Genomic DNA, 24,627 nt, shown 5'->3' with positions numbered 1-24,627 from the left:
GGTTAGGGAAAGTCACTGAAAAATTCATGTTCAAGTTGTGGCCCTATTCAGGACTCGAAAAATTCACTTGACCGCTTCCATTTCCAAGTTAGAATAATTCAGGACAAGCTATTTTTAGGTCCTACTCGCCCTTTCTGGTGAGTAGGAAAACAAACTGACATTTGACCTCTGCCTCTGAAAGCCGGCAATGTGACAAGATAGCAAGACTTAATGGCATTTTTATTGCTCACACAGTAAATGAGCAATAAAAATGCTTTTAAATCATGTTAACTTGTCACATTTGCTCTGCTTTCAGAGTCAGAGGTCAAGTGCATTTCTCTTAGGTCGAGGAGATTTTGTAGGTTACTAGACCTGCAGGTCTAGTGAATTTTTAATGATTTTTCGAGCCCTGGCCATGGGGATTCTATGTTTCTGCAACCTCTGTTTTCAGCATAGTCATGGGTGTGCAGAATTAGCTATATGCTCTGTTATTTGCTACAAAATGTACCAATTTCTCCAAAAAGCAAATTTTCTAGCTCAAGCAATCAAAAGTTACTAAACAAAAAGGCCCACCTGTGTAGTTTTTGGCAGTGGATGGTCCTTTGCAATGGTTAACACGTCACCTTTCTGTTGTTCATTGTTCTAGTCATCTGTCAAGTGGCTCAAATGCATAGATGCAGCTCTTTAAACATCTTTTACATCAAAATGAGCTCTCTCATCCGAATGTCTTCGTACTAGAATACTTGTGATTTTAGGTAAAAACTCCTCATACCTAGGCCCTGATAATGAATGTTAAGTCAGTCTTCATTCAGGGGTGAATCTAGTTTGAATATACGTTCCTAGAACTTTTGTTAGGATAACGTGGCAAAAGATCACACATGCTCATCACAATTTTGCCACTTGATGTGATCCATATACAGGCATGCATTTAATATCGTACCAGATTACTAGGTGACTTGGCCCCGGAGGCCTCGGAGCACTTCACAATAAAGCTAGAACTTATCAGTAACACATAGAAAATATACATCCGCATTAACAGTGGAGTGATTTCTGGGTTAGCCTCTCCCTGGAGGTAGAGCACTTCATGCGTATTCATGGCAACACCAAGCAATGAAAAGCAGGCGGTACAGTACCTCATGAGGATCATGAATTGTTCATGCAGGTTGAGGTTGGTAAGCGATTGGAGGGAGCTTAAGGAGGTTGGAGCGGTTTTGCCCAGCTGTCGTTCAAATAGAAGAGCTTTGAGGTCTTTTTAAAGTGACATGACCTGTGGTCAGGTACGGACTATGCAGGTGGGAGTTCCAGATTCTTGTGCTGCTTCTAAAGAAGGATGCTTATCCAGTTTTGAATAGAAAAGTCACATTTCTTGGGAGAGCCGAGAAGAAATTCAGTTTTTGCTAGGTTTAGTTCGAGGTGGTTGTTTGCCATCCAAGCTTGAATTCTATTTAGAGAGTTGGATAGGAGCATGAAGTCTTCCGTGCATGAGGTCATCTGATAGATTTGGTGTCCTCGTAGGTAGAGATTGAAAAGGGGTTGGGAGAGAAACAAATCTTTGGGGACCCTTTGTTGCAGGCTGACTAGATCTGAGAAAGCATTTCTAATTTTTTTCTATTTGGAAGTGGTTTGTTAATTATGAGGTAAACCACTTATGGGCGACACCATCAATGCCCATTCTATGCTGCATTGTGTCTAACAACTCTTGGTAGTTGACTGTGTCAAATGCAGTGGAGAGGTCGAGGAGCACCAGTAGACTGGAGTTGCCCATGTCGAGGATGCACAGAGCCTCATCCACACTCTTCAGTCTTGGCACTGTGGCTCTGATGGAATTCGGATTGAAGGGAGTCAAGGAGGTTGGTGTCCTGGATGTGGGAAGACACCACCTTGCTTAGGAGAGACCGGGTAGAAAGTGGGCAGAAATTGTTAAAATAGTCAGAGTTCTGTGATTTATTTATTTTAAAGAGAGGTGAAATTTGACCCCTTTACTAGACAGTCTGAGGACTGGCCCTGAACCAGAATGAGTTAACCAGGTTTGTCCAAATGTGGAGAAGCAGTGTAGCAAGAGATTTCATGATGATGCCTGGAATGGCGTCACAAAGACGGTTAGAGGTTTTCACCTTGGATAGAGTTGGTAGTAGATCTGCCCCTGAGATGGGGGAGAAAGGGGACCATGGCTGCAGTGCCTTGCAAGGCAGCTTTTCCTCGATGATGTTGAGTTTCACTGGAAGGGAGATGTCAATTTATTTTACTTTTGTTTAAGAATTCTGCAAACTTATTGCATAGGATCTTAGATGACTTAAATGGGGAATTAGAGTAGGGTTGCTGGCTTGATTAATTACCTCAAATAGAAGTTTCCGTCTGTTCTTGGCTGTATCCAGGAGAAAATGACCTGTGATGCATTGGCTTTAAAGATGTGGCTTTTCTGGTATTGGCTGGCAGTGTAAAGCTTTGTTAGACTTAATGGTGTAGGTACTTGTCGCCAATCTTTCTCCAACTTTATGATACTTTTCCTTTCTTCGTATAGGACTTTGGAGTACCAGGGGCAAGAAGGTTTGGGTCTACTGTGTTTGTTCTTGATGGTAGCAAATTCCCCGGTTAATGCAGCAGTTGAAAGTGTCTGCGCCTCACTGATGCTGAGTTGAGGGACAGTCTAGGAGAGATTTGATAAGGCTAGGTTAGCCATGATTTCAGTATTGATGTTACTGGTGTTTATGAACTACATTTTGTCTTTCCTCCGTTGTACAAGTGTTTTCTTGTTTGAGAAAGACACTGTGAATGGAGCCTGCAGATGATCAGACAAATCAACAGGGATGGTGTCACTGGTAAGTAGGTGAGGGGTTCTGGAGACAGTCTGGTCAAGAGTGGCTCTTTTGCAGTCATGGGTTACTGGCATTGTTGTGGGAGGTCATTGTCTTCTAAAAAAGCAGCACAGTTGTCCAGTAGTTTATTTCCTTCGGAACCGTGGTGAAGGTTGAAGTCACACTGAAAGATTATATTGTCAGAGCTGTTTAATTGTGCTGTGTAGAAATCTATGCACTCTTCAATGAAGGTGTTGGTTAGCAGGGGGAGAGCGGAGAGTAGGTAGTCAATCACGTTCAACCTGAGGTTAGATGTAGCATGTGTGATTTCCAGTGATTAACACTTGAAGAACTGAAAGCTGACATTCGGGAGTGGCCTGCAGCTCAGAGTGTTTCTGTGTATGGCCGCTAGGCCTCCATTTTGTTTGCCTTCCTGGTCACTTCTCAGATTGGAATAAGATGGGCATCAGCAGCAGAAGGACACTGTAGTATCACTTAACCAGGTTTTGCTGAGGACCAGGATGTACATGTTGTGGTCGATGATAGTTTCGGAGATCTCAAGGCAGTGTTTGAGTGCAGAGCGGCAGTTGTGCACCATGGAAGTTAGGGAAGAACTGGGGAGTTTATGCTCAGTTTGACTGAGAGGAAGGGAGGTAATATGGATCAGGTTAGGGGTTAAGTTGCTATTTAGGGTATGTGAGGAATGGAACTCTCGTACAGTCCGAGATAATGGTAGGGATAGGAAAGCCATAATGTGTTTATCTGGGAGTCTGATTGTAGGAGGCAATAGACTTTTCATAGCTTTTTTTTTTTACAAGATTGAATATTTCATTCTCTTTGAGTGGGGAGTATGTCCATTTGGGTCGATGGGTAAAGATTATTGTGTTTTGAGAAGGTCTCTTTAACTGTGCTAGATGTGGTGGGTAGTATTTGTGAGTTGCTGAAATGAGAGAAGGCATGGGTAAGGAAGTCTATTTTCTTCGTGAGATAAGATACAGTACAGTAGTGCTGAGAAACGGTATACAGGGGAGGGCTGAGGCTTATGTTCTTTCAAGGTAGGCGCTGGGATGGGTTTGTTGTTCCAAAGATCCAGTTGTGAGTGGGTTGGAGTGGGCAGAAGTAGAGTTAAGGTGAGAAGGTTTTGGAAGATGGTTGCTCCTATTGGATGTGATGCTGAGGGGGGACGAGTTAATGGCCTGCGTTGACGTCGGCAAACATATTGAGGGTGGAGGTGTTTTTTGGTTGTAAGCATAAAGTGTGCCCCTGGCTCTTAAGGGAATGCACAACATCCATAGTGATGAGTTTTCCTCGTAGTGTGCTCGGTATAGGTGTCAACCTCACATATCACATTCTGCAGAAAAACCTTGAGCACACAGCGGGTCTCTTCATGGATTAGGTTGGAGATGTGCTTGACTCTTCCATGGCATGCTAGGCGGTGAACAGAAGGTTTTGGCGATGCCCTGGATGTTGTCCCGAAGCACCTTCCTGTACCTCTTTGCGCCGTTTGTCAAAATGTTTTCCTCCTTTGCCACGTCCAGACATGGTCTTGTCTTGTTCAGAGCAGAAGTAAGAAGTTGTGGAGATAGAGTTGAGGGAAAGAGGGTGTTTTTTGCATGACAGGTGGGAGGATGTGCATAGTCTTGTTGAAGGTCATGGGTGTAGGGGTAGGTGTCTGGGTCCTGTTGGGGTGTTTGGCGGGTGGTTGAATTTGGCCTGGGAGTAGGAGGGTGTATGGGGGCAGGCGGAACTATGGGAGGAGATAGATGAAGGTGTGTTGGATGGAGGAGAAATCAGAGGTGCAAAGCATTTAAAGTTGAGTGGAGTTTTGGTAGGGTAGGAGAACAAATGGATTGGATTGTGTGTTAAGTGGGAGGGGTTAGAGAGTGGGAAAGATATTGTCAACAAAGGTCAGGATCTAATTGTTTGCTTGGAACATAATTTTCACATTATCAAAGATTGAAGTTACGAGGTTACTGGGTAGGCCAAGTGGGAGGTAATTTACATTTTTCATCCAAGGGGTATGTTGACCAGTTAGGGGGCTTGAAACGTATTTTCTTTATTTTGTAAGGCGATACACCATAGGTCTGTGTTGTGTGCGAAGAGGAGGAGGTCTTCATTACACATGCAGTGGTATTGGCCTGCCAAAAAGGATTCAGGGAAGTTTCTCAAAAGTTTGTATTTCAAATTTTTCTTCGAGTATTTAAAGAGGTTAGGAGGGTATGTAATCTTGATAGCATTTACACCTGATTTTAGAAAAGCGGTTCGCTAGTGATGCAGCATTGGACATTTTCATTGCCATGATTATATGGAGTGTTGATCGGGATTGATCACAGAAACACTTTAACTCCCGGTCAGCGCGGCGCAAATTCCTGCGCTGTGCTGAACGTTCCATTGGGCCAATGGAACCATGACGGAACGGTTCCGTCATGAGCACAGGCCAACCGACGCTCATGACGGAACAGTTCCGTCATGAGCATGGAAGGGGTTAAAATGTGATCCACGGCTGCCTTAATGACCCGAGTGATAGCTAAAGTAAACAAAAATGAAAAGGTCATTTTAAAATTGAAACAAGGTACTATTTAAGAATTATGTCTGGGTCTTTGCAGAATTTTAAAACAAGAACATAAGTCTGGAATTAGTGTCGGGTGAAAGTGACAGCCCTATGTAGGAGGGATGCAGAGGGGTTAAGGTTGTTGTGAAATCTATTGTAGTAATTTGTGGCAAGATAGCATTAGGTCCTTTTCAGTTTGCTAGCTGTTTAGCGCGACCTAAAAAGTGGTACACTGGAACATGTCAAGGGCGGGGCGTACAGTGTTGATTTTAGCCAGTAACTCTGGCTTCCGGGTGTTTTTGAAAGTTCCATATCGAGTCATTCTTCTGTGTTTACAGTGCAAACTGTTTACAGTCTTTTCTGTTTCCAGCTCCCTCTGTGTTTGCAGTCCTTCTTCTGTGTTTATAACACACACTGCTTATCTACGTCAGAAAAGCCAGACATTAAGTTACAAAGTGTTAATTGTCTAAAAGTTTTAAGCACCAAAGAAACAGAATTTTAAGAAGCCTCCTAAACATAAATGGCAGAAAGGGTTGGGTGATTGCCAGGTCAACGCCAGAGTCTATATGTTGTAAATAGACTTTGCAAGGTAGTAAATGTTGAGCCGCAATAGGCGTAGTGGTTTGAAATGTTCTTGCTTTGGTTGCAAGTATTTGTAGTGCAAACAGCTATCTCATTTGCTTTAGGTGATTAAAATATTTCATGTAAAGTGAACCACAGTATTCATACTAAGAAAAGATGCCAATATTTTCAACTTCTCTTCACTTATCCTTTGCTGTTGTTTCCTTTCTTAGGTAAAATCATGCAAAATGGAAGCAGGAAAAAAACAGTGGTAAATATTTGTCTTTATTTCTTATGACATGTACATTATCCACTGCTTTCATGCTAAGGGCCCCTTTTCATACCAGCTAGATTTAGGTATTGAGATGCCAGGCCACCAGTATTAATGTTTGTGTCAGGTTTTCTCAACCATAAATATAGGTATTCTAAGACATTCATCCTAGAACGGGAAACAACACTGGACCTGGTTGCTGGTCAAAACCTGCACGTGGACCCTTGATTTCGACTGAATAATGCTTCCTTTTCTGTCCGCAGTTGCCACCTGCTTGGAGCAGGTGGCACATGGGGTTGGAGGATGGCTGCGGGGGCCAGGAGAGGCTGTAGGCAGGGGAAGGCTGCAACTGTGCTGAACTGGTTCTGACAGCCGCTGCCCGAACCCACATTTAGTTTGATCAGATGTTTCTCTGCCCAGTAAATTATGGGTAGGGTTTCTGCATCCGTAAACTCAGATGTTTGAACATTAGGCTACTAGTGGACAGGGTGCCCGCCATAGGGGAGTGCAACGCTTAGGACCATGGACCACCGGGGCCGGGCCTTGCCTCGATCCTCCGACGTGTCTGCCAATTACTACTTCCTGGGTGTCAGGAAATTCAGTCGGACTGGATGCACATCACTAACGCCTGCAACGGCCACGGGTGGTGCTATATAGGTGCCCCTTCCCTCTGCCTTTTCCGGGAGCAGAGCATTGTAGCAGCGGCTGGAACAACAATTTTCCCACCCACCCACCCAACCAGAGGCGCAACTAGAGCCAAATTTCGGGGCGGGGGGGGGGGGGGGGGGGGCTAAGACAAAATTTCGGGTGGGGGTGACCCTTTAATCAGTAGGCAGAGTGGAGCTGCAGGGCCTCCAACAAGGGGTGAAACAACAGCAAAGCCTAATTAACATTCAAATGGTATTTTAATGACCTGTTGAACAATCGGGTGCGGCTCTGTGTGTGCCCGGGATCTGTCTCATCCCGGGCTGCCACACACGACGGGGGGAAGGGGGGGGGCGGGGGGGGGGGGGGGCTGAAGCCCAGGTGAGTCCAATGGGTGTTGCGCGCCTGCACCCAACCCATTGTTTAGATGGCGGGATCGCTAATCCTAAATTCACGGATGGTCAGCAGGGGTCCTCCAAAGCATACTCCCCAGAACATACCAAGGGTAGGGTCCAGCAGTCCTGAGCCAATCAGAGGATGTACACACCAGCTTGGGGGCTAGGGCGCATAGATCACAGGGGTGGGCATGGGGCTGCTGCTTCCACCCACCTCATCGCAGCCCCACAAGTAGCTTGGTGTTTGGGTGGTGGTGCCCTGGTATGAGTACATGGGTAAAGTGAGGCAGGACAGTCCCACACTGGTGCAGGTGGTTACACCTGTGTGGTCCAATGGTGTTTGGGATTGCGAAAGGTCTCTGGTGTTGATGTTCATGAGTCCATATACTGCACTGTTTATTGTGTAGTGTTTTTCCTTACCACGAGGGCCTAATTCTTCATGATGTGTTGGTATTATTTGACCGTAAGTATGTTCCTTACATGCATGTGTTTTTAAACATGAGTATGTTTTGAAATGGCTATAATAAAAATGTTCCACCAAATTCATGATCCTCATGAGTTCTGTTGGTGCTTCGTATAGGTTGTGTTGGGGCACGGGCCAGACTTTGGGTATTCGGGTCCTATGGCTGATGGGAGTCATAAACCATGAGGATATACCTTTCCTGTCGGCTTGCAGTCAAGTGTGTATGTGTGTAACAACAAATTATTGAAATAGCCCCTGAATTGTGCTGCAGTGAATGTGGTATACAAAAGTGCCTTTTTCTGCTCGATCACCCCCATTTTTTTGGTTTGGCCTGCGCAGCACCTTTGCTGGGCTTGGGAAATTTCTTGTAAATACAAAAACCTACTAAGGGCTTAGAGCTCGCTCATTACTTACCATTTAGCTGCTTCTCACTGTTCAGGCATCCTAGTTTCACTTTCTCTTCTGGTCAGGCTGTTCATTCTAAGGAGTATGGATGAAGTATAGCATCCTGCCTCTGACCAGTATCTCTTCACTGCACGCTCGCTTTTGGAAGTACTTATTTTTAGGTCTCGTCTGCGTTGCAGCGCATGCGCTGCTCACCTTGGGGAGACCTATAGTCTTTGGTTTTCTGTCTGTGTTGTTCGGAAGCGGAGTTTGTGTCCGCCCTGTCGCCTTTAGGCCCTGCCCACCCTGCCTGGAGATTCTGCTCGTGCACGGCATCAGCGCAACACAGGACCTTCAGGCAGTGTCCTAACACGGTAACGCCTCCTCCCTCCAAGATGGTTATTACAGTTGCACCCGAAAAAGTCCCGCCCTTCGTGCAGTTTCATCCCACTTCTTTACAAAAAGCCAGGAACTACCCACTCTGTTCGGACGCTTTCCCAAGTCGATGTCAGCTTACCTGCGCCTGCTGCCTGCATACTCTAGTCCGGCCGGATCCCAAAGAGGCTATGATCCAAACCTTTCGCCGAGTATGTCATGTCGCAGCAAAGCACGGCGAGTGCACGAAGCTAGATGGAGGACTGGTGGGTTGGATGCAGTCGTCATATTGGACCGTGCCTGTCTTTCCTACAATATACAACTGTTGTCAATTGCTAAGCCGATAGGATAGGCAGGCATCCCAAAACCGAATTAGGAATGACGTTTGTGACATGTATATAGTGTTTACATATATTCGGAAGTGATCTCGTATTTTGTTTTAAAAAATAATCAGATGCCTGGTGTATGACCGAAACTACTTTTCTGCGTAAAATCATATCTCCAAAAAAGGTTTCAGAAATTGTACATTGATTTGCGTGTGCAAACAAAACCTCAGACTACAGAAACTTCAGCATCGGCAATTGGATAAATGGTGTCACTTTAGCTCTCTTTCGATAACCGTGAATCATGACGGGGAAGCAAATGGATTCGCCTTCGCAGGGCACCGGTGGCTTTGTGTGGGTAGTAATCTACAGCGACCTCAATGAAAACAAGCATTTACAATGCAATAGGTCTCGCATACACACAAGTTTAAGCTGTTAGCATTGTAAAGGACAATGCCTTTTATTTATTTTTCGGTTTTAAAACCTAAATAAAAAGCATTGTCAATAACAATAATAATAGCTTAAACATGTGTGATGCGAGACCTATTGCATTGCAAATGCTTGTTTAGTTTCTTGGATGCACTGCATAAGAATGCATGTGTTTCCCTCTTCCCACTGTCCATAGTGTTGCTTGTTCTCTACTACCCTCTGTTGATGTTAACCCATCTGTCTAAGAGAAGGCCGGGTACTCTCATAGTTAAGGTAAAAATATAATTTAAAGTCAGTCAAAATCGCACGGTCCTTCGTAGCGTGAGCCTAGGGCTATTTTGACCTCTCTGGTTTAAAGGTCACAGATAATTTCATGAAAAGAACGTGTTCAATCGATTATGGAAGACAAGGGGGCAATCGGTATGGAGAAATCGTCAGATTTTACATAACAGGCAGTTCTGAAAATTCAGTTCTCTTGCTAGTGTGTAGATAGAATGCCCTCGGTTCAGAAGTAAGACCATTCCTGCATTAATTATGTTTTCTCCCTAATTGACCCAGTGAGAAAGTTCTTTGCTTCTGAATTAGATGGGACCTCTTCATGTACATTTGCTTAGTTTGTGTAGTGTTGCCATGCAAGCATGATCGCTCCAATAGTTAAGCACATGGTGCTGACACCTATTGTATCTTAAAGGGCACATGTTCGAAATCCAGCTGTTGACTCCGCCTTTTATCCTTCAGAGGTTGATACAATAACTAGCAGTACATTCTAGAATCTTCTGTAATTCCAATGCTGTTCAATAAAAATTATGCTGTTGGGCAATGTTAATATTATAGGTTTCATTAATTTCTGTGCTGAAAACCAGGCCAGAATTGTCGGGTGGGGGGGCCCTAGAGAGCCCACAGGAATATGGCAGCACTGTAGTGCAGCTCTTCCAGCCGTGAGCTCAATATCCGCAAAGAATCCTGTAATCTGGCGACCTTGCAAGACAAATTGTAGAGAAAACAGCTGCAGAGAGGTAGTATGACTGCTGGTTAGAGAAAGTTCCTGAGCAAAAAGGAAACTACAGCTATAAAACTGCTGTGACTGAGATAACAAGCTGAAGGCCACACATGACAAAAACGCTTAGGCGGGGGTGAATGACTGAGGCCCTGCAAGTAGGGGTGAGGGGCGGGTGCATGCAACCGGTGCCCGGCGGCTGGAATATAGCCTATGGAGGTGGGTCTGGTGATCGGCCGATCTTGTGCGGCTCTAGGTGGCACACCCCGGGAGCCAGTCTGCCCTGATGGCTGGTGTTGGTGAACAGCGGGAAAGAGATGACGCGGCCTGAAGGGGCCTGAGGCACTTGCGCTCTACACTGTAGGAGCGAGTTGGTGGCACGTGCTGCCATGGGGAAACTGCCACAGAAGCTTCACAAGAGCGGCGGCGGTGCAGCTTCGCTGTGTTTGCGGGGCCTCGGATGGGCACCGGAGCTGGCCTTGACGGAACCGGGGAGCGGAGACCAGCATATAAGAGCACTTGTGGGCAGTAAGAGCTACGAAGAAATGTAGGGAGTGCGGGCGCTGTAAGGGAGTAGGTCTGCGGGGCATGCCTCACTGCTCGGTCTGGGAGAACCACTCCACGCCCACACAGAGCCTTGCAAAATAAAGCTTGCGTCACTGTGGGCTGGTCCGGACTGCCCCACTGGGGAGACCCTGGGTGCCCAATACGTGGCACGCAATCCCAGTCTCGAAGCCTTTCGATTGATGTAGTCAACTCATCTGGAGAGGGTTAAGGGGGCAAAGAGAAGTGCAGACGATTGGAGTATCGAAGCGGCAGGACTGCGCTGAGGGTTTCTGTGGTATCTGGTTCTCAGTGCTATGCATCTTTCCTGATCCTCTGGCTTGCTGCTCAGCCAGAGTTGATGTGCTTTGGAATGCTGGTGCATGTGAAGTAATGGAATGTTGGGGATGCCTGGTGGATAAGTTCAGTTGGGAGTATGGGCTGACCAGCAAGGGAGGTGCTTGATGTAAGTATAAAGATGTATGACACAGAAGTCTCTAGATAGTAGATGGATGATTTATTGGCAGAGCATAGGTTAAGCGTACACCTCGCCAGCTGACCAGACACCAACTGAGAAGTCTGGAATGCAGCTTGGCTAAGAATGATGCACATAGAACATCACAAGTATTCTGGAAGGACGGGGAGAAAAGGATACAAAGGAAGGGCTAAAGATATGGGACCATGTTAAGAGAAATACATATTTACAACACATCTTCTCCCTTTGGAATGAAAACAAAACACCAAAATAAAGAAACTTAATATGAAGCCTTAACATAAATAATCATTCAAATAGACAGGAGGTTTGCGAAACCTCGAACCTCTGGCTTCCATGGATACTGAGACTTCTTGAGAAACATCACAGTGAGCAGACGGGTCATTACTGTGAGCCGACTGATCCTGAACACCCGTGAGATCAAAAGCATCACCACCACCAACTTCCCCCCCTGCAACAAATTAAAGCTTGAGGTGGAGTAATATATTTCTGGGTAGATATCAAGTACCCACGTTTGGGCAGAGAACCTTGAACAACCTGAGCGGTAGCACTGGAGGTTGCAGACTTTCTGTACAATGCCACTCTGCGAAGGTTCCACTTCTCATCATTATTCAGGACCACATAATCTCACCCTCATTGCCAAATTGATGTAAGTATAAAGATGTATGACACAGGAGCCTCTAGATAGTAGATGGATGATTTATTGGCAGAGCATTGGTTAAGCGTACACCTCGCCAGCTGACCAGACACCAACTGACAAGTCGAATGCAGCCTGACTAAGAATGATGCACATAGAACATCACACGTATTCTGGAAGGTCGGGGAGGAAAGGACACAAAGGAAGGGCTAAAGATAGGGAACCATGTTAAGAGAAATACATATTTACAACACTGCTCTTGGTGGGGCTCGCATTATAATCTACAAGGCTTACCTTAAGATCTACAATAAACCTTCTTCATTGATCTACACCTCGGCTACATGGACTTATTTACCATTAACACATTTGGCGACGATCTGGAAAGAATCTACATCTACCTCCTCATGGATTACAGATTTAAAAATCTGAAGAAATTACAAGGTAACCACAGGAACCTCCTGAAACTTTAAACTATGAATTTTAAAGAAACTTGGCACCCTTGAGCTCCACCAGTCACCCTGCTATCGGTCACCCACAACTGAAATGTGCCAGTACCTACCTTCTGTTCCTGCTTGCTGACCTGCTGTCTGCCATTTCCTGCAACACTGGTCGCATACAACTGAAATGTGCAAGTTCCTGCCTACGTGTCCTGCACTCCTTTACTTAAGGATCTACATAACAGAAAAATTTCGGTTGGATCTGCCTTGATGCTTTGCTGCTTTCCTTCAGTCTTCAGAGAGCAGAACGGGGGAAGAAAACCAGAACCGGGACAAGAAATGTCTACCGGGTCAGTAATCCCTGATCTGCATCAGAGAGATGAAACCGGGACAAGAGACCCAGAACCAGAGAATGGGGGGCGAGATCTGGTCGGTGTGTCGCATGCTTCTTCAGGTCAGGGGGCTGATTGAGAGGCTCAAGAGCCGAGCTGAAGTGTAAATTCCATTGTTTTTACAATTTAAACGGCGGTGTAATTTTATTGACTTTGCCCGTGGAAATGAATGGTTATTTGCTGCCATCTTCTGGAGGTCAGTGGAATTTTATTTTGCCTGCATCTTCATTTTAATGTAGGAAAATTGTTGTAAATAAGGCTATGTAGTCCCTTCTTTAATTTGACGAACGAGAGATATGAATAGAAATTGCGGAGAGTAAGTGAGATAACAAGTCACATCACGCAATTTCAAAATAAATGTAAAATCAGATAAGATTAGCAATTTAACATCTTCTCAAACCAATCGCGCAAACTAATAAATAACATTCACACCACCTTCTCTCTTCCTTAAACAAAACATTACTCACACAACGAAATAACCAACACACTATCACGCCCACGCATCACATACTCAACCTAGAAACTAAACAAACCGACTGGCCAGGTCAGTTGGAGGCAAAAAGGTCCCAACTTACGGCGTGACAATACAACACTTAGATAAGAGACATCCTTCAAATAAAATGTCTGGTAAACAACCAGAAATGGAACTCCAAGCTCCCTCATACTCCACGTAGAAGTATAAACATCCAGAAGTGGAACTCCAAGCTCCCTCAAACTCCATGTAAATATTTAAAATTGGAACTCCAAGCTCCCACAAACTCCATGTAAATATTTAAAAGTGGAACTCCAAGCGCCCTCAAACTCCATGTACATATCTAAAAGTTGAACTCCAAGCTCCCTCACACTACATGTAAAAGGAAACATACGTTCCTATGACCAACACTGGGACATTTAAATCTAAAAAATAAAATTTGGGTTAACTTCCAAATAGCAGGATACACATGTTCCTTGCAAAAAAACCACCATCACCCCACAAACTCACCGCCATAGGGTACACACTACCCTGGAATAAACAACACTGTGAACCTACCACCCAGAAGTTCATCAACGTCGGGCATATAGACTGGCATTCCACACAGTCATCTAAAAAAAAAAAAAAACATTCTTGCATTTCAAACAGTCACCAAAAGAATCACGCGAAACAATCTAAGCACATTGTGACCTTCTAAAGTTACGAAAACATAAAGCATTGGACTCACCTCCCTCGAAAGATACAACCCAATATGCAAACGATAAATCTGTGTAGGTAACTTTATGAAATAAATCTCCTTTGCCCCGGTGAGCGATTTCTCACCCGAAGCTATTAACCCTCCTCCTCATTATAACAAACTGAGAAGCTCGATTTACGCTTCCGAGCATATGGCATAATTGCGGCAGAAGTAATAAAACAGTACCTTTTGCTGTAGTGCCCCACACAGAGCAAACCACATTTGTGGCTGGTAAGGTGAACATAGTCTCCAAGTCAAGCGGGGCTCCATGTAAATTAAGCATGAACTCAAGAATTGCACGACCACAGCAGACTGGACTTGAAGAACAAACGAAGGCGGCACGTTCGAGTGACGCCTCGCCGGGTGGCTACCGGCACGTAGATGTTGGAACAGCGTCAGTGAGCGGCGTATCTTGAAACGGCTCCACACCGTTGAAAGGACAGAGCAGGACTGAGGCTTCAACCGTCTCCCGAAGCTGAGATTGCAGTACCCAAGGAACGCCACAGACACGGTATGTGCTGAAAACGTGATCAGAATCATGCCATTACACAACAAAGTATAATGCCCTTACTCACAGCATAAAGTGCGAATTCCCATCCATAGCAAGGCAGATCAGTGATAACCACTTTGTATCGGTTCATCAGGGTATATTTAAATCCGGAATAAATCACAGACGCTGGAGCAGACTCAGCTGACCTTTAAAAACTAACAGCTGATTACCTGCTCCAGTAACGAAATGCTTCTCTTGTCTCAGCTGCTCCGGTAACTAAATCCTAGTCTTGTATCTCTCATTTCAAAGGGTACTCTCTCTTTGTCAGGGACATAGCGCAGCTGTTGCCATAATTCCGCTAACTAAAGGATTCTCTGCACAGCTCAAGCAAGTCTTCAAAAATTCATGCCAAAACTCGATTTACTGCCCCCGAACCACAAACAAATGACACGCTGATGGATCTGGCACACCTAGGTTTCAGGGCGACCGATGTCCGGGTCACTGATGGGGTTTGATTACCAGACAGCGTTACAGACATACTTTAAATTACTGTTAATGTCCTTTGTTTCGATTTTCTGTACCTGTCAAGTTTCCTTTTCCAACAACATTGGCCTTCGCTTTTCTGTTTCTGTAAAGTCTCTGTTAGGCTTTAATTTTCCTTGAAGTTGCACACGTGGATTCTTCTTCAAAACCATCGATAAAAATGTTGTAAATAAAACTATGTAGTCCATATACTTTCTTGATGCTCCTTTATTCAGGTAAGATGGTAAGTCAAGTAGTAGAAGGAGAAACCCCACCAAGAGCGGCCTCCTGCCACTCAGCCATCATTCAACTGCCAGACATCCACACAGAACATTCTAACAGGCTCTTGCATCATACATTCTATGCTGAGCAGCAGGGACAAGTACCACAAAAATGTTTACCAAGCACATTTTCAGCTTGTCAGTTATCGTTACATCTTACAGCGATCGTTACTGATTTTACCGCTGTTCTTGTTTGTGCAATGAGGACTTCACAGCTCATATTCATTTTAGGAAAAATCACCGGTTGGAGGTAATTACTGTTGGTTTAAAAAAAAAAAGTCACCTACCTTCATCACTCGATGTTTCCAGCACAAGCCTGCCTTCTGTGCAAGTCTACCTATTGCGTGTGTGACGTTTGTTCTTGATTGCACTCTAGCCTGCAAAATGACGTCTTCTGCATCCACGCGCCCAGAGCCATCCGGCACAACATTGGTAACGTGCCTCCATTTTGGAATGTCAGGTGTTTCAAGCATTAACAGCCTTTTAAGCATTTACAATCTCCTACTTGCCAACCACGTTCATATTTCCTATTTGCCAACCACGTTCATATCTACTGCGGTGTGAGGCGCTGTTTTTTCAACAGGCACTTAGGGGTGAGTCATACATGTGCGACTTATGTCTTGGGCCATGGTCAGCGGACTGGATAATTCTCGCCTCGGTGCCTACTCCAACCATGGGTCCCACTTAGCAACTCTGGGCAATAGCTTGCTTAATCTCTACTAACGGCCCCATCATGCTTGTCTTCACCTTGGAGATGCCCAGGAGGGACCATCTCACAGGGAACGCCAGGATGGGTTCCCCAGTGGTATACAGCGCCGGGACACCCCTTTGCTGGGGCAGCTGTACGCTTTACAAGTATACGACATTTAACATTTATTCTATAAAATAGACTTGAGTGCTCTTATAATTGAAGAAGAGGCAACTAGTTATTGTTTCTCTACCGGAACGCTTTGCTGCTTTATATTCCACAAGAGTCATCCTGGTTCCATCTTCTGTGTTTAGTCTTTGTTCCGTAACTGCATTCACCTGACTTTGCTTAACATCTTAAGTACATGGGTCTTCAGTACGATTTCAGATGGTTCCTGCAGTTGAGATGGACTTCAGGTGAGGAGTCGCTCACCGGAGAGAAGTATCAGCTCTTCATCTTCAGTTTTTCTTGAGGTTCATTCATTTCTCATCTCAGTGGTTTCTGCGCATCTTCGCAACTAGATAATTTAATATCCATATTCACACTACAGACTCTCAGTAGCTTCTATCCAGGCTTAGTGCAGTTCATTCTCTATTTGGTATGTAGGTCCCTCATGAGTATTGCAGCTGGAGGGTTTCATACGATCTCAAAATGTATGGATTCTTGGTTCAATTAGTACTTTTGCCAGACTCCTGTGATGGAAGCTCACGATGGAGCTGTCTGTTCAGATTGATGAAACATTAGCCTGTCTTAGTAAAAAAAACACTGGCAACCTCACAGCTGAAGGCATCCATTCGTTTGAAGAGCTCAAACCCTCAATCTTCTGAAGGGTAGTCACGAAAAGCTATGCACCTTATTAACTTTGATACTTTTAGTCCAGATAGCCCTTTGTATTTCAGGTTGTCTTTGCCATTCTCTGGGTCTGTATCCATGTATCTATGTTGCCTGTATAAGTGCGCTTGTGTTTTGCTGCATTATATCAATTATTGCAAGGTGGAGACTGCACAGAATATCTGAATACACAGTATTCATGCCCTTTTGTTTCCTATTTGAAAGCTGAACATGTATAGCATGGTCACTAGTCTTTTTTCCCCAACTCAGTATCTACATAAATTGATATTGTGAAGAAGTCTGTTTTCTATTCCATATATGCTAAACGTTTTCTTTTCTGTCAACAGATTTGCATTGAAGGAAATATTGCAAGTGGAAAGACAACCTGCCTTGAATATTTTTCTAAAACTCCAAATATTGAGGTAATACATGCAAAGTGTTTTTGTTTTGTGCATCCACAGATGTGTGTCGACAAATGTGTTGTATTTCTTTGCTTAGTATTTGCTTATGCTAGTCTCCCTGTGTTCTCGTGATAATTGTATCCCTGATATTTTCGGCCAATGCAAAGTCAACAGTGGGGACAGATGAGGGGATTTCAGTTTGAGGGTGCACATCTTTAAACGAAAAACAGACCTTCAGATTAGTAACCTAATCCATGGTCCCACTAACCCAGTGGAGCATATTCCTGGCTTTTTTAGTCATACAGGATATTTAGAAGTTTGTAACCCCCATTCACTTATAGAAAGGATGTACATCTTTTTGCATGATTGACTGGGATTGCCTGGCATATTGGAACCCTGAGCACTGGGAGGTTGCAAAACACCTCATCAAAAATGTGATCTGACCCCTGAACATTGTACTTAATTTACTAATCCCAATTTTCATATCAGACCTTTAGTTACAGCCACAATACAGTGGAGTAAGAACCCCATCGGGACATTAAAGTCAGTTGTGATATGGGCTTCATTGTGGAATTACATTATCCACATTACTGATTTTCCAAGCATTGTCCTGAGCTGCTGTGGGCCAAAAACTGCAGCACTCATGTGGGAGTAAACCTTTCTGACATTCTTAAAAACCCACTTCTAATAGTAATTAAGTCACTTCTAATAGTAATTAAGTCACTTATGTGTAGTGTGTACATTTGAGGAATTCCATGCATGGAGTTAGCATGTATCTGCAGTTACAAGATTTGGGGCAAGATGTACGACCCTTGTAAATTGCACCTCCAATTTGCGCTAGATTGCAAGGTGCAAATTACGAGGCGCAATTTACAATGTACTACAGTGTCCGATACACTGATTACGATTCCCAATGGGGGTCGCAAAATGCGAGACTCATGAATATAAAAGAGCCCCTTTCAATTTGTGACCCCATTGGATATGGCTGGCCCTCCCCGGGTTGGTGTCCTGCTGGGCTCAGCAGACCAGCATGTCTGGGACTGCTTTTCAATAAAGCAGTTTTTATTTTTACTGCAGCCCGTTTTCCATAAAGGATAACGGGATGCATTTAAAAAAAAAAATGTACGTTTTTGTTTCATTTTTTTTAGGGCAGGCAGTGGTCCCTGGGACCGTTGTCTGCCCCTAAAAAATATTTTCCCATGCATTTGCATAGGGGAAGGGGTCCCCTAGGGAACCTTCCCCATGAACCTTGAAGAGGGTGGTCATTTGTGAATGTTTTGCAGCCGCAATTGCGCTTGCAAAACATTCATACGTGGCTTTGTGGTCGCTATTAGGAAGGGAACGCCAATTCCTAATAGCGACTCGCAATTCCTAAATAGTGAGTCGCAAATAAATTGCGACTCGCAATTTTGAATTGTACATGGCTCCATGACATTTTGCATGCGTAACAGTTCGCAAACCCGTCGTACATCTGGCTCTGAAAGTGCTAATTAAATGTATATATTGGAGAAGACTTTATTATATGAAATCAACCTTCAGATGAAATACTCTATGGCGGGGTAGGAGAAAGGGACCGGAGACTGGGTCGAGGTAAATATGGTTTTATTTTTATAAAGGACTTCTTTTTCTTTGCAGACAGTCTTTCCCGTGAAAACCTAGCGGGGTCCGTTGTTGCAGCTGTGTTTGGGGGTCTTCTCCTGATGGCCGCTTCCTTCGTATGTCGCACTCTGGTCTGCTTTGGCTGAGCTTCTCGCCCGTAGGACATGCAGAAGAGAAAGGATAGGGGTGCCATCAGGCAACAGTCCTCCATATTTACAGCCCAAGGGGAACCCGGGGAGTGAGGGATCACCGCTGTTTGGGTGTATAAACAAAGTGTATTTACAAAATGAACAACGGTGCACGACGGTGTGGGAGGTGTGGTATAGGATAAGGGAGGGGAGAGTAAAAAAGGATTCAGAGGAAGTGCTGCGACGTATATACAACAAGTGACCCACTGGTGCGATCTATATACAACAACAAGAACTATCGCTTAGCGGAGTCTCCCCGCCTCCCCACCCAGCTCAAAACACGCTGCCGTACCTGAGTGAGCCACACCCCTCCGGGAGTGTGGCTGGGCGAATCGTGGGGATGTTGGTCTCCAGGCGGTTCAGCTTCTCCCGTTCGTCGGGCTCCACAGTCAATTTCTCATTCCGCTATTCTCCTCACTCGTTCCCCGAACTCCACACGAACTTCCTCCTCGGTGTCGTCACACGCAGAGTCTTGTGCTTCCTCCTTTTTATCCAATCCTGTTGGAAGTGCGTCATCAAGGGTCGAGGCTTCGAACTCTTAGCATGCCTAATTAAAGGAGCCGTCCTCTTCCCGCGTCAATTTGATTTTTCCAAAGCTGTTCCGTGTCCGTGTTCCACTCGCTCTGGGGTGGGTGGAGAGAGGGGAGATTTGCAGAGTCAGCGACCCACCATTCTGTTACATACCCCCCCCCCCCGGGTTTCTCCCGATCGGGGAGAAAAGAAAATCGGGACAGGAAATCCGCATTACCATTCTCTTTGCCTTTCTTGTGTCTAACGATAAAGGAATAGGGCTGTAAAAACAAAAACCAACTAAGTTTTCTGGGATTTTGTGATTTGTTCCTGTACATCCACTGTAGTGGAGTGTGGTCAGTATAGAGGATGAAGGGTTTTCCTTCCAAATAATACTTCAGCTTGTCCACAGCCCATCTTATGGCCAAACACTCTCTTTCGATAGTAGGGTACCGGGTTTCCCCGGGGTGAAACTTCCTACTTATGTAGAGTATTGGGTGTTCCAAATCATCGGGACCTATCTGAGAAAGCACAGCCCCTATACCACTATCTGAGGCATCAGTGGCTAAGAAGAAGGGTTTGTCAAAATTTGGGGATTTGAGTACTGGACTAATGGTAATGGCCTGTTTTAGGTTTTTAACCCCTCCCATGCTGGTGACGAACCCCAGCCGTCGCGCCCCGCGGTGGGCGTGTGCTGATGACGGCTGGGGTTCGTCACGGCCCCGCCCTGTTCTTTTGTTTACCACACAGTGGTAAAATCGCGGCCGCAGCGAAGGGGTTAAACGCCTGTCTGGCGGACTCAGGGGGGTGTTGGAGCTCAGTATTGCGGGTGTTTTGTTTTAGAAAATCAGTGAGGGGACTAGCTGTTCAGCAAAGTTAGGCAGAAATCTTCTGTAATATCCGATTAACCCCAAAAAGGCTCTTAATTCCTTTTTGGAGGAAAGGAAAGGGGTATTTACTATTGCAACTACTATCGTTACGGTTTAGGGGTGATTCTGACTTAGAGGCGTCCAGTCATAATCCCACAGATGGTAGCTTCGCCCCATTGGCTCCTCAGCCAAGCACATACACCAAATGTGTGAACCTGTGTTTCCGAAAGCTGCGCACCGCGCAGCTTTTCGGCGCAGGCTAAATCTTATGTGTACAGTATGTGTGTGTTGGCCCGCCCCTCTGTTCCATTGGCTAGCTCCATAAATGGAGGCTAGCCATTGGAACAGAGATCTGTCCGTCAATGCCGAAGCAGATTCGTGGGCGTTAACGAGAATTTTAGGCTTTTGCCCACGTCATCGTGGGCGGATGTTATTATTTGGTTTTTTTGGACGCCATGTTTTGATCATTTGCCGCCGGAAGATGTCCAGGTGAGTGCTGTTTGATTTTTCGAGCCTTCTTGTGCCCGTTCCCGCCCCCCCTCCCGCTGTCCGTTTGCCCGTTCCCGCCCCCCTCCCGCTGTCCGTTTGCCCGTTCCCGCCCCCCTCCCGCTGTCCGTGTGCCGTTAACCCGCCCCCCTCCCGCTGTCCGTGTGCCCGTAGGTGCTCGGTGGCAACGGCCCATCATTGGCTGCGCATGGGGAAGGGCGGGGGCAGCGGGTCACGGCGGCGGCATCGTTTCGCCGTGCGATTGTGTCACACAATTACAAAAAATCCGGGAGTGCCGTGTCAGCTACTTCCTGAACCTCAGTCTCTCTCTGCGTCTGCTTATTATGTCCGTGGCGGGCGCCAGGACATGATAAGCAGCTTTGGGTTGACTCCGATGCGGCCGCTCCCTCCCCTGGAGGCTGCCGCGCACTAGCGTCCTCTACCGTTTCCCCGCGCGGCTGCGCTCCCATGAAGTCCTGTGGGGTGTCGGTTTCTGCTGCTTTCACCGACTCCGCCACTCTCTGTAATGAGCAAAAGAAAATGGCGGCGGGAAAAGCCTGCAAGCCAGAGGAGGAGGACGACTGTCCCAGCCTGACGGCCGCGGAGCGCGAGGCCTTGGCCAGCATCGACAGGTGGGTCCAGGATTACCGTAGCTGGCAAGCAGTACTCTGGCAGTTGTCTCCAGCACTGCGCAACAATTGTTTGCTCCTTCCTCCGTGGAGCTGTGCCTGGGGCTCCCTGCGCCGCACTGCAGCCTGAGCCGCCTCTAACGGCGTCTCTCCTTCTTGCAGCCACCTGTACGGGCTCCTAAGGCTTCATGAACATGGCGCCAGATCCAAGGCCCTGTTGGTGAAGGTAAGCTTGGCAGCTGGGTGGCACTGAGAGCTCCGGGCGTGTGGGGCTGCTGGCAGAGCGGGGAAAGTCTTCTTCATAGTTGGGTTCACGTGGCCCGTGTAAGCGACTCTGAAAGAATGGTCCAGACCTTTCATGACAGCTTGTGAGAGTTCCCTAGCTTTCCTCCCTTGTAGTTGTCCTTATATTCCCTTTGTTTTGTAATGATCGCTATGCATTTGTCTTTATTTCTCATTCGCACTTTCCGAGCAAGTGAGTGCATGCCATTTGGGTGCAACCTCTGTTCTCTTGGAGTTTGGCTCACTCTTTCTCTTCCCTTGGGATGGGTCGTGTTTGCATGCGCATATGTGAGTGTTGTGAGTTTAGCACTTGCATCTCTTTCCAATTCCGTGAGTTTCGCACTTGCGCCTCCCTCCCCTTGCAGTCCGCTGCACTTTCCATCTCTGCACTTAGTTGTACACCCATCTCTCCCTTGAAGAAAATAGTGCTCCTTATTGTATGTGGAATTCCCTGCCTGTCCCTGTTGTTTGCTTGGGGTAGGCATGCGCACCCTGATTGTATGTAGTGTGCTTTCCTCTTTGTATTGGCACGTATGCTCCCCGTTGCATGGATTGACGCCTGCATACACACCTCTTCCTCTTGCATATGTGGGCCTTCCTGGTGCACATGTGAGCGCTCATAGTCTTCTCCGTTCACATACATAGGTGCGCTGCATTTAGTAGTGCTTCTCCTATGATGTAGTTGAACTTTCTCTACTGTGGTTGTTCCTTATTGATCATTGCACTTTTTTCATATGGACATACTTACATTTTCTGTAACCATGGAGTGATTGTGTCCTGTACTAATGTGCTTTCTTCCCCTTTGTATTTCACTCTTCCTAAATTTGAAATTTATCTCTACCAACATGCCTTCTTTTGTCGCCAAGTTCCCATGGTCTTTCAGTCATGTAATTATTGGGGTGAACTTCACGTTTAATGTTGGGTGGTTATTATAGCGCTACTTTGCAGTCAAGAGCAAACTGCTCTTTTCTTGTTATGCTGTAGAGAGATTTCTCTGCTCTTATGTTGTCTCTTCTCGCTTACATGAACTTTTGGACTTGTATAGGTAAAGTAGCGTCATACAGTGCATGCGCCAGGGGAAGAGGCACAGAAAAAGGTCAATCTGTAGCAGTATGGGCTATGTAGCATTAGGATTTGAATTATGATCTCATGCAGCACTGTATGGGCGAGAAACTTGTAGCTACGCTTTCAAAACTGTGGTTAGCGACATTTCGTGTGAATGGCTTCTCAGCACCGCTGCCCACTCCTGTTGTCGGGCTGAATGCCTGCAGGTGCATATAGGTCCATCCATACTCGACGCCCCCCTCCTTTTGACATCTCTTCACCTTTTCCCCAGTGATTGCATCTTCTGTCTGTCGCTTTCGTTAGTGACAGTTCTGCTTGGAGAAGCACTACAGTGTTCTGTATTGAAGAGTGAATCTGATGTGTGTATTATCTTCTCCTGGGCTGGGATCTTTATTCTATTGTTATTTGAGGTGGTACGTTGATGGCTGTACATGCAACCGTGAAGGTACAAGTTGTTTAGATGACTATTTTAGAGCTTCATTTTATTAATTGACATCACGGTTTTAACGTAACGTAAGGGTTACGAGCATATGTAGATAATCACTTTATTTTGTAGAGCTTTTGCTTGATGCCACTCGTGGTTCCATTCTCTGCACTGATGCTTAGTTGGTAAGTTGTTAAGTTTTTGCCCATCCGTCTTTCCCCTTGTCTTTAAGTGTCTTTCCCCTACAGTAAATAAGGCTGGCACATAATCGGTGGTTGCCACACTTGATGTGTACCGCTATTGGGTCCATACTGCCGGGTTGTCACAACGTGAGATCAAGTTGAAGCGCTTGAATTATCTATCTGGGGTATTGTTTTCTGAAAATGTAATACATTTCTAATTTTAATCGCTATTAAAAGCTTACGTCTAGAATGCAATGTTTGTGTCTTGATGTATCAGCAGTGTTAGGTTGGCACTATTTAGCTGCCTCACCTCTCTGCGTTTCCAATGTGTGGGTGTTGGTCGTCCTTAAGGTGCTCTTTGAATAGCCTGCCTCTCACTAAAACATCGTTTAACGTAGCAGGTTCACTACTACCCTGAATTACACTCTGTATGATCGCTGTTCTTTCTCTGGGCTTCCATTGGCTGGGCCTTCACTGTCATCACTTCCTGCACTGAAGGATTGTGGTTTTTAGGTTTCGCCTGGCGCTCGCCACACACACCACACCACACACAGCTCACCACACACAGCTCACTACCATACATTCCTACATTTCAGAAAAGCAAAGTGTGTGTGTGTGTGGGTGTGTGGGTGTGTGTGTGTGTGGGTGTGTGTGTGTGTGTGGCTCTGGGGGTGTGTGTGCGTGTGTGTGTGTGTGTGTGTGTGTGTTTGTGTGGCTCTAGGTGTGTGTGTGTGGTAGTAATTGCTGTCTGCTGAGCTTGTCCGTAGGGTACAATAGGTCTCACATTTGCGAGAGATTAAGCTAATGACAATGTAAATGACAATGCCATTTATTTATCTGTTTTCAAAACCAACACATAAATACTACATTTGTCATTTACAATGCCAATAGCTCTAACTTTTCCAAAGGCGAAACCATTGCATTGTAAATGCTTGTTGTATTACCAACTGCCTGCACTCTGACACGTACATAAAATAAAGGCCCCATCTCTGCGGTGTACATCATGGCTCTTGGGACGTATCCCACCTCCATAGGTTCCTCAGGAGTTTATCTTCTGGGGCAGAGGCGAGAAATATGGCCCCATTCCCCACAATCAAAACATTGTGGACCTTTCATCATGGGAACCTCCATTTTGGGGAGACGGGGTCTTAGGGGCTCCAGTCCAGGTTTGGTTCTTTTCGGTTTTTGGTGCCTGTGATGTTTTTGTCGTCTTTTCAGCATCCCATGGAAGGGTACGGGGTTCGGCCCTAGAATAATTTGCGGCCATTTCTATGGCTTGTGCGGGAGTTAATTCGGAATGTT

General features: G+C 45.7%; 1 protein-coding gene across 1 annotated transcript in view; it reads left to right on the top strand.

Moving 5' to 3' along the window:
- The window catches only part of TK2 (thymidine kinase 2), a 286,208-nt gene that overhangs the window by 14,786 nt on the left and 246,795 nt on the right, over window positions 1–24,627 (top strand). Inside the window, exons 2-3 of the mRNA XM_086947721.1 lie at window positions 6,120–6,157; window positions 17,038–17,112. Coding sequence (XP_086803847.1) covers window positions 6,120–6,157; window positions 17,038–17,112 — 113 coding nt within the window. The remainder of the gene's footprint in view (window positions 1–6,119; window positions 6,158–17,037; window positions 17,113–24,627) is intronic.

This window comes from Lissotriton vulgaris, chromosome 12 (genome assembly GCF_964263255.1).
Source record: "Lissotriton vulgaris chromosome 12, aLisVul1.2, whole genome shotgun sequence".
NCBI lineage: Eukaryota > Metazoa > Chordata > Amphibia > Caudata > Salamandridae > Lissotriton > Lissotriton vulgaris.
The sequence above is the reverse complement of the archived record's forward strand: the minus strand, read 5'-3'. Positions and strand labels throughout refer to the sequence as shown.